This window comes from Olea europaea, chromosome 13 (genome assembly GCF_002742605.1).
Source record: "Olea europaea var. sylvestris chromosome 13, O_europaea_v1, whole genome shotgun sequence".
NCBI lineage: Eukaryota > Viridiplantae > Streptophyta > Magnoliopsida > Lamiales > Oleaceae > Olea > Olea europaea.
In genome coordinates, this window is record NC_036249.1 from 662,124 (window position 1) to 672,861 (window position 10,738).

Genomic DNA, 10,738 nt, shown 5'->3' on the forward strand with positions numbered 1-10,738 from the left:
GTGATGGGGAAAAGTTTGAGCTTTCCTGGGAGCTTCACTAAATTCAAAACATAAGTATCATTACTTTTTTTTTTTATCCCCGTTTGGCCCTCATTAAATTTCATTACATTACATTCCATTTCTTTCTCTCATATTTTAAACCACATAATCTTACATACAATAATATTACACCTAAATCGAAAACTTTTCATTCTTTTTCAACTATTCATTTTTCAAAAAAATACTATTCCACTCATTTTCATTTCTAGAAAATGGAGGCCAAAGGGATATATGCATTATGTATTCCGTGCATGTGCATGGTGAACACCAACCAATTATACAAGCTCAAAGAAGTATTACTAATGACATCGATCTTGCTAGATTTCTACCAAATTCTCCTTGAGGCCTAGAATATGGGAAGATCCTAAAGTATGCTCCTCATTTAGACCTTGGTATTTGTCTCGGAGTTTTTATAACTAAGTTATTAGTTGTGCCGCTATAGATAACATAAACAAAAAGGAACAACGCAGCTAAAAATGTGTCATTTATCAGACAAATCATGAAATACAACTTTAGATTGTTGGGAAAATTGGTGATTTGTGTGTAGATAAATTTATCAATTAGCATAATCGATTAAATGACATAAACATAATTCAACAATAATGTAAAATAAGAAAAAGGTTAGAAAAGCAAGTTTTGAGAGTCACGTCGAAAACGTTGTCCTAAAGTCGTGTTGCCTCCCCTTCGTACGGATTCTTTCGGCACTATACGACTCCAAAATAAAATTCACGTGGCTCTCCTTCTATGGGCACGACTATAGGGAGATAAAGAACGAGCCTCATATGAAATTGTCACAAACTATAGAAATATAGTATAAAATATAGATGTAGTATTTTATTTTCCTTGTATCTCAAGTTCTTTTTCTCAAATGAAATAACTCCCTTTTATAGGGATAAAATTAATCCCCACAATCAAACCATTAAAATATAAGTTACCATATGTTTTAATTTTATATTAAAACTTAAAATTAAAGTGCTTTAATTTTTTTAAGGTTGAAAATTATTTTTTAAGTTACAACATGAACGACCCGATTTGTTTTTAAACTTAAAAGTAACCTTTTTAAAATGGTTGAATCCTAAATCGTGAAACAAACCAACACTTTTAAGTTGAAATTTTGTTTCTATTTGATTGCTTTTCTTGTTAATCTCTTCGGCAATTTCATTGAGGAAATTTTCTAAAATGACATTTTACAATGCTCATAACGAAAATGGCTTTGCTTTAGAAAATCTTGTTTCTATGTAAAATATCTTAAATGTTGACCTCAAATCTTTCTTTATACTCGACATAAAATGAAAGCTCCAAACGGTTAAAGTAGGGATGGTGGTGAGGGCTGCGTAGAGTAGTGGGAGCTTGGACATGAATGCAAGGGTACGTAATCTTATATATCTTTTAAAATACACTAAAACTAATAAAGTTGAGAACCCCATTTTTTTAAAAATAAATTTTATGAAAAATTATTTTTTTAAAGAATATATTGTTAAAAAGTTATAACAATCTCGTTAAATTATTTTTATTGAGATAATGTAAGATTTGAAAAATTAGTGTTAATAAAAGAATTATAAAGAAATGTAATGCTTAATTGAAATAGAAATATATAAATGGCATTATTTGCCAAGTAGAAAAAGGCAATAACGTGCCCCCGAGGCATATTCCAGTGGTGCAAAAGACATGAGTGGGGTAGTTCAGCTTTGCTGGCAACCGCAGTGTGAGGGATCGATTCCTGAAATATGGAATTAGATTTTTTGTGGACACTAATGTACGGGCAATCTCTTGTTTCCTGACCTGCTGTGGCACATTTCGCAATTTACCTCCCTCATGATACTGCAGGGGCGGGGCGGTGAGGCACCCAAGATTGGGATTGAACCTTAGAAAAGGCATTAATGTCATTGTCGCAACTTGACTCCATTATTTATAGAAAAAAAGAAAAAGTTGCACATGACAGCACAAATGAAGTCTGTTTTGAATCCCGTGAACTTAATTTATGCTCCCTACATAATTTCCTTGAACAACCAATAATATGGCATGCTAATTAATTATTTGATTACGACATATCAACATATATACCATTTTAGTATGACAAATTAGCCAACTTAATTAGATTGAAATAAAATTATAATTTTGTTGTGAGGTCCATTTTGGACGAGCTAATTGCCCAAGAAGAGATTTTGTTTAAGCGTGCATCTGTTGAATAACTAGATAAAGATTTTCAGCGAGTAAGATTTTGCTAACATATATGGTTGAGACATATAATTTTATGAGTTGTGTTTAGCGTTACAAATATGACTTTCATTTTAGATTCTATTTACTTTTGTCTCCTATAACTCTAATTTCTCTCCTTTTCTATCTATATGTTAAAATTGTGTTCATCAATGTCAAGTCGAGATGAAGTAAATTTACCGAACTTCCTCAACAAAATGTGAAGAAATTCTCTAATTTATTATTTTTAAGGTTTTGATAAGTATAGCATGACTGTAAAGGGATTTAAAAAAAAAAAACTTTGAAAAGTTGCTAATCATCAAGATCCCTTAAAAAATTTGATAAGTATAATTTGATTCTTGACATTTATAGAATGGATTTTCGTTGCTACTCGTCAAGATCCCTTAAGATTATTTGCGGTCCACAATAAATTTTGAAATTGCAAATATCAAGATCATCTCTTGACTTTTGTATGAACGCCACATTTGATATTAAAGATGAGAGAAGGTTCTAATAAAGTGAAATTTCAAAATTGTGGAACAACAGGAGGTGAAAACCAGAGTCTTTGCTCCAGTTCGTAATGTAGAATCAAGTGTTTTTGTTATCCTATAATTTTTATTTTTTATTATTATTTTTTTTAAGACTAGTTATTTTGTAAATCCAAAAATCTTTGGAATGTAACTTTTGCTCATCCTTATTCTTTGCCCCTCATGGCATGTCAAATAAGTGGTGGACTGAAACTTTAAAATGAGTAAGTTAGTCCCCAACTTGTTATATAATTACACAGTCAGTCATCAACAAAAATCATCTATTTTTTTATTAATTCGTCAAGGTCCCTCATGCTTCTAACTTTGTAAAATTATATTCTGTATTTCACCTTGGCTAGTACCCAAAAATTGAAAGGTAGTCATGTTTCTACAGGGGCCATGTGAAGATTTAATTGAGTAGTTGGATGTTTTCTATTGTTAGAGACTAATTACATATAACAGTTAAGGGTCAATTTGAACTTTTATAAAGATTTAGGGGTCAATTTTCGATTTAGGCAACTTATAGGGGACCAACACTAAAATTTTGGCGACAAGTGGGACAAAAGGTACAATTTTACCAAAATTCACGGACAAAGGAGAAAATGTAAATATCAACAAGGCACTGCGGGGACGGTGGACCGAAAGCAACCGCATCGAATGCAAATGAAGAAAGTGGCGGACACAAACAAATTCCAAAAATAAATAAATAAAAGTACGTACAATAATTATGACCTGAGCTCCATTTTTGTCATAAAAATATATTTTTTAATAGTGTATTAATGTGAAATGTGTGGTTAAAAAATAAAAAATGTATTAACCCCCATTTAGTAGTATTTTTTCACTCAAAATTTTTTTTTTTACTATTATTTTACTATTTCAGCAATTATTTTTGACTCATTCATTCAAGGTGAAATTCACTTTTCTCTTTTAACAGTAAAAAAATAAATTTTCATAGTCAATATCGTACCAATCCTTAAAATAATACCACTATAATTATTTCTGGATAAGCGTCACATAAATTTGACGACTCTATTGTTTAATATTTTTTCACTTTATCTTTATCCCAATTAAAGTATTAAAATAATACCACTATAATTATTTTACTATAATAATTTTTTAAGTGTGTAATCAACTCCCGTCCACGTGTCCGTTTCTTTTTATCTCTTTCTGTATTGAAATTGTAGAAGGAAAGAGGAGAAATCAGAAAGAGAAAATTCATTCAAAATTCTCTGCTCAATAAGTTCCAACTATTCTTCGACGTTGCTAAAGAGAATCAGAAATCATGGAAAATAGTTTTGATACACACTGATGAGCGTTTGATTCTCCAAAGAATTTAATTTAAAAAAAAATTATTGATCAAAAGAGTGGTTGAGAGATGTACATAGGTGGCGGTGGAGCTCCAAAGCGGAATTCTTTCAAGGATTCTCTCAAAGTTCTCGAAGCCGATATTCAGCACGCAAATACTCTGTACGTAATTTTCTCTCCCTATCTAACGTTTTTTTATTTATTTATTTTTCATTTTTGTTCGAGTTTTTAGGATGAAAAAGTATTTACTTCTATTTTATATTTTGTTTTAAATTTCCGGAAACAGTTATATTTCTTAATTATTAATCAATATTTTGCTTTGTGCTTTACTGAGCTAGTGCTAATTAAATTAGTTTAAATAGACATAATTATTATTTTTCAGAAAATACTTTAGAAGTTTGGTAGTGCACTTCGTTAGGAAGTTTTGCAAATGATGATAGTTTATAGATTACTTTACTGGTTACTTCAGTTTGAGATAAAGGTATCTTTTCTATATTCCACTGGGTTTTGGCTTTTAACATATATATTTTTGATATTTTTACGGTTCTTTTTCTTTTTTCTTCCAGCAAATTTGTTAACATTACGTCTTAGTTGAATTTCCTCGTGGACCGTCAACAGGAGACAATATGAAAAGAGAAATTCACTAGAAAATTAACCTTAGTGTGCCAATATTCAAATGTTTGTTAAGGCAATGATATTACCCAAAAAAAAAAAAGAGGAACTTTCTCTTGGAACATATTATTATTATTATTGTAAGAACTGTTGGGTATGTAATTTGAATTACGAACAGCTTCAACTTTATCCCTGTATTGTTATATTGGATAATTATTAGTACATCAGCTTGCTATGAACTGAGTTAGTTGTTTCTATAATCATCTGGCTTGATAATTTTTCTTGAACATTCTCCGTGTTTGTAATTTGAATATGTTATTGTCATTGCAGGGCATCGGATTTTCCAAGGGAATATGATGGTGCATGCCTACAGATGAGAATCTCATACAGTCCAGCGGCACATTTTTTCCTCTTTCTAGTACAATGGACTGACTGCCACCTTGCTGGAGCTCTTGGACTGTTGCGAGTCCTAATATACAAGGTTGATACTTGTTCTGTTGATTCTCGTTTTCGTGCATAAGTTTTGCTCTTATCATTGCAAGCAATTGAAAGTAATGCTTTGTTGCACAGGTTTATGTTGATGGCACTACAACTATGTCTGTGCACGAGAGAAAAGCAAGCATTAGGGAATTCTATGGTAATCTCCGTGGTCATTGACTGATTTTACAGTCTCACTGACAACCAACCTGGAAACTAGTATTTTTGGCTGCATCTTATATTTTTATATATTTTGTGGTCAGCTGTTATTTATCCCTCTTTATTGCAACTTCAAAGAGGGGTCTCGGATTCGGAAGATAATAAACAGAAAGCTGTGTGTCTAGAGAGATACAGAAGAAGAGACGAAGAATACAGGCAATGCACTGAATTAGATATTGAAAGGGAAGAAGAATGTGGGATTTGCATGGAGACGAACTGTAAGCTTGTCTTGCCAAACTGTAATCATGCCATGTGCCTGAAATGCTACCGAGAATGGTACTGTATCTCCACTTTCTCTCTTTTTAATTTGTAGCTAAAATATTAAATCTACTTTTTACTTTCCAAGTACATAAATATTAGATATTTAATTCATATTGGTCTCTTTGAATGTATTATATCGTCTGGCTTAGTACACATGATCAACAAGGAATGGAACGCACGAGACCTTTACCTCTCTCTTGGTGTCTACGAATAAATTGTATCAGACCTCAGGGTGAACCTGAATAACTTCTTTTCTCATGCTCTTATACTTCATTGTCTGCTGTCTTTTTTTTACAACTCTCTATATCTGTTTTGCCTGTTATTCATCTCTTGCTGCTTAGAACTACGGGAAAGTAAGGAAGAACAAAACTAAATTTGCTAATTATTTCATGGATATCAGTTACTTGTATTTTCGTTGGAAGATTGACACGACTTTGAATTAAACTATTTATTACTACTGCCAAAAAAAAAAAAAAAATGACTATAGTACTGTAGAGGAGTGTGAGGCGGACACTAACATGCCACCAGAGTTGGAGAGTCCTTGTTTAAAGCTCCATGCTTATCCTGTATATGTCACTTAAAAACTGCTTCAAAGATCCTACGAATAGCTTTGGGTGTAATTCTTCTGTAATTGTTTTCTTCTTGGTCAGAGCCCCCTCTCGACCAAGGACTGGCGCCACTTGTATTCACCATGCTGGGACCCAAAGCAGTATCTAGACCAACTGCTATACCATCAATTTACTTTTTATCTTCTCCTGTAATTGCACTTCCCTTCGTCGCCAAGTGAGATTTACACCTAGGGCTGGAGAAACAAATGAATATATGGATGCTTCCTGGAATCTTTTCAGTATTATGTTAATCCCCCAGTCTCGAGTTGGATTTCCATGAATACAGCTAAATTTTCACCAATGTAGGTTTAATTTCAATTTTCAATGTGGACATCACACACTTCTTCCCCTGTATGCCTCCTTTTTTTTTTTTTTTTTTAACTTTGTTGTTTCGTATTCTGTTGCTTCACATGGCACCCTGAAGGTTTATAAGCAAATAAAATGAGTGGTGGATAAGTGAGTAGCACTCATGTGTGCACTTGCTTTTATAAATGCGTCTTCCTGCATATGCAAAATTGAGACCATAACACTGCATACCATTTTTGGCTTTATTAATTTGGTGTCAAACCTTGATTCTTTGCATTCTCGTACCGTTTCTTTGAAAGCGATTGAGTGCTGTTGTTATATGTCCTTCCCGGTTTCTGTCTCCTCGTCTCATACGAGCATGTTAGGCACTTAGGCTAAAGCTTAAAAGAGTTCCCTTTAAGTAACTAAGTTTGTTTTAAAATAAACAATTTTTAATGGTCAAAATTTGAAATACCTAATTACAATGAAAGTAGTTTATGAGTTAATTCAAAATTAGTTTAACTCGAAAGTAAGGAAGAATTTATTTAATATCATTATTTGAAATAAATATTTACTTTAAGATTAGCCAAACATGCTCTAGCATAGCTGGTGAAGCTTTTCTGTTCTAATCTCCCTGCTAGGTCGGATGAGGTCATATTGTCCTTTTCTTCACCCCACATGTAGGGATGTTCGCACAGCGGATGGAGACATGAACCTTTCATACCTTTGTGTATTTATTCTCCTGATATGATTTCAAGCGAATAATAGCCCGATTGATCTGTTTGGTGCAGGCGTACGAGATCACAATCTTGTCCATTTTGCCGGGATAGCTTAAAGAGGGTGAACTCTGGTGATCTATGGGTACTTATGGACGGCAGGGATGTGATAGATATGGCAACTATCACGAGGGAAAATCTGAGGAGGCTGTTCGTGTTTATAGAGAAATTGCCCCTTGTTGTTCCCGATACCCTTTTTGATACTTACGATACCCATTTGAGGTAATTTACTAGTATCGTCTAGGTAATGGCGATTAGTTAACGCTCTAGATTGCATGTGGAAGCAAGAAATAATCTGCGGAAACCTAGATTTAGATATTATCTGGCTTATAAATAGAAACCGCCTTGCTTTATTGTGGGCAGGGTTTTGAAGCTATTTTATGGAAAATCTCTATGGAGAAAATTAGTACATCCATGTATAGTCTGTGTGGATTGATTAGACAATCGAGTTAATAATTTGCCAACCTCAATTGAAACAGAGCTCCTGATTCATACAGAGCATTTTATTTTATTCTTTCAACTGTGGAGCACATCTTTTGATATCTATTCAAATTTTAGAACTCCGTTTACTTGCACGGGTGCATTGTCTTATGGTTAGAGAACTCATGGCGACCTAGTTGAATTAGTAGAAGCTACAGGTATCATTGTTTGATAATCGATGGAGATCTGAATACTCGTTTAACGTTATCAACTTATCGTACTGGGAGAATTCACGGGCATATATTACTTGATCACTGCGCAATGTGGATAACAAACAGATTTCGAGTCTTTATTCAACTACTATTGAGTTAAGGTTTGATCCAGAAATGAATTTACTAAACTTCATAAGTCTTTTTTGATTGGATGGAGATGAATGAAAAAAATACTAAAGTGTCCCTTATTGAATCTGGAACTTTTGGGGGAGGGGTTACATGCTAACAAGTGACGATACTCCTTTTCCAAAGTAGTCATAGGGGAATGCGACTCAGGAAAGTGAAATGTGATGCATCATATAGATTAGGAGGATGGAAAAAGACGGGTGATCTAACCAACGAAACAAAATCTAATTAGGTGTTATGGTGATATTAAATATAAAGTTGAGTGTCTATTGATGAATTTGATCCGTTGATAAAATGAAAATTTGCACACTAATACAAACTATAAAATTGGATTGCCCCAGGTCTTGTTAGTTAGCCTCTGTTTTGGAAAAATTATAAATAATCTAATTTATGAATAGATTGAGAAGATTGATGATTATAATTGATAACATATTTATGGGTTCATTAAAGTATGTGATTAAAAATTATCCTTTATATAAATGGAAAGCTGCAGGACCATTCTCTTATCCGAATCATTGCAACTTACACTGACTTTCATTAATTGCATCAATCTATGACTTGACTCAAACTGTACGTTTCACGTTCCGTATAAAGATTGAAGGCACTGACAGTCTGGCTGGCTTCAATAATTTCCCATTTATTTTTACTTTTTTTTTTTAATTCAAAAATGTATGGGCTCTGGGCTTTTAAGTGCGAATTTCGCTATCACTACAAGAAATCTAAGATAGCCTTGCAGATGCATGCATGGTGTGCATTTGTAGGTGGATTTGAAAAACAATTTTTTAAATCCATGCGTGTATCTCTCATGCTATCTGTACAAATAACATTACTCTTTAAGTGCTATGCAATCTTAACGGCTCACAATTTTTGTTCGTGTTAAATTAGAATCTGTAAATCTGTGACAATTAGTCATTTGTTTTTCATTTTTTTCTTCCTCTTGCAATTTTTTCTTAGAATTAAAGCGTCAATGTCAAGTAATCTTATCAAGTTGCTAAAATGATTTATTTTACTCTCATCCTCATAATTAAAGTATTCGAGGAATTTGATTATATTTTGTCTTTTCTTCCCATAATTAATTGAAGCCACACGCCCTATCTATTTATTCATTCGACTTATCTATTTTTTTATTCCATTTTGATTTTGACAACGCATGCAAAGGTGCATGGTCGTTAATAAACACATATTATAATTTTGATGTAACTAATTTGACTAAAATGTTATATTGTCAAAATTTTAATAATTGCATGAAGAGAAATCCAATTGGGACTTCCTTTTCATTCACCATGTATATTTCATGGTTGACATCTTTATGTAAATTTTATTGGAATCCTTATAGTATTGAACGAAAAAAGTGTTTTATTTTAAAACTGTCTAATAACGTGTCATCAAGTGACGCAATGTCAAATATAATGTTAAAAGGAATGTACATGTAACATAATCGTCATTCCTTTATATAGACTATAGTAGATACAGCTTGTTCCGGTAATAGATTTTGTTAGGTGATATGTTGTTATCAAACGTTATTACATCCATGTTGCACCAATTATCCTACCATCTTGAAGCGTAAAAAAGAGTGAAAATTTGAGATAAACCCATTCAATAATCATAATGATGATCAATATAACCCGTTAACGGTGGAGGCTTGTACCTGGATCCTAATGCCCGGACCCCACGGGCGCCTGTTACAGCCTGGTGGGTTTTATCACCTGACCGACCATTTTTCCCTTGTTGGTTTAGCTGCTGAAATTGGAAATGCTTCTCCTTTTCACTTCCTAGTCAACTAGTTGAATCATAGTCATAATTACATGTAAATGGAGACACAAATTAATAGAAAAGGTTGACAAAAGCTCATAGTGCCGTCTCTTTTCAATAAAAAAAATAAAAAATTACAGAATGAAACATAGAGACTAACGTATGTTCATATTGAAGGGAAGGGTTTGAGCTACAAGAAGATTTTGATGAATACAGTGACTAATATAGAAATTCAGATGAGCACGAACAACTGCTCGAGTGGCCGAGGAAAATTTTTTGATGGCGGACGGCCACAAAAACCCATCTAGTGATGGCCAAAAAATCCGTCCCGAATGGAGCAAAAAAACCTGCTCCAAATGGGTTGGCGGGCCCAGTGAAGGAAAAAATAAAAAATAATTTTATTTATAGACAATTCATCCGTTAAAAACTCATTTTGAATTTGTATTTTATTCTCTAATAATAATATAACTCGAAACTTTGAAAATGTAAAAAAAAAATAAAAAAATTTAAATGGGGCAAAAAGTTACCCGTCCCCGTCTCGCCCCGCCCTGCCCCACCCGATCTAAGGTGGGGCTGGGTTTGGGCGAGACCCCCATCCCACTCAAAACCCGCTCCGTAGTCATCCCTAAACTCGTCAAGTGTAGGTTCCACCCCTGAATGAATAGAATATTTGACTAAACTTGAAAATGGAATACAGACAAATATCAGTTTGTTGTTAAAACTCATCATAATTAGAGATCATATATGAAAATACTATGAATATAGATAGTGTATGTCATCCTGTCTATCTTATCAATAAGCAAGTAGCATTCAATAATGATTTGATATTCCGAATAAAATCAGACAGACATGATAACAAAAAC

The 10,738-nt window shown here is 33.2% G+C and overlaps 1 protein-coding gene across 1 annotated transcript; it reads left to right on the plus strand.

Moving 5' to 3' along the window:
* Positions 1 to 3,928: 3,928 nt before the first annotated feature.
* Positions 3,929 to 7,825, plus strand: LOC111407151. Its single transcript, XM_023036475.1, has 5 exons — positions 3,929 to 4,229; positions 5,010 to 5,160; positions 5,250 to 5,316; positions 5,420 to 5,651; positions 7,321 to 7,825. Exons 1-5 carry the CDS (start codon positions 4,138 to 4,140, stop codon positions 7,529 to 7,531), a joined length of 753 nt encoding a protein of 250 aa, XP_022892243.1. The 5' UTR covers positions 3,929 to 4,137; the 3' UTR covers positions 7,532 to 7,825.
* The last annotated feature ends 2,913 nt before the right edge of the window (positions 7,826 to 10,738 follow it).

Coding starts and splice junctions, on each gene's coding strand:
- LOC111407151 (XM_023036475.1), top strand. CDS start 4,138: ATGTACATAGGTGGCGGTGGAGCTCCAAAGCGGAATTCTTTCAAGGAT. Junction 5,161..5,249: donor TGCGAGTCCTAATATACAAG/GTTGATACTTGT, acceptor TTTGTTGCACAG/GTTTATGTTGATGGCACTAC. Junction 5,652..7,320: donor CTGAAATGCTACCGAGAATG/GTACTGTATCTC, acceptor TGTTTGGTGCAG/GCGTACGAGATCACAATCTT.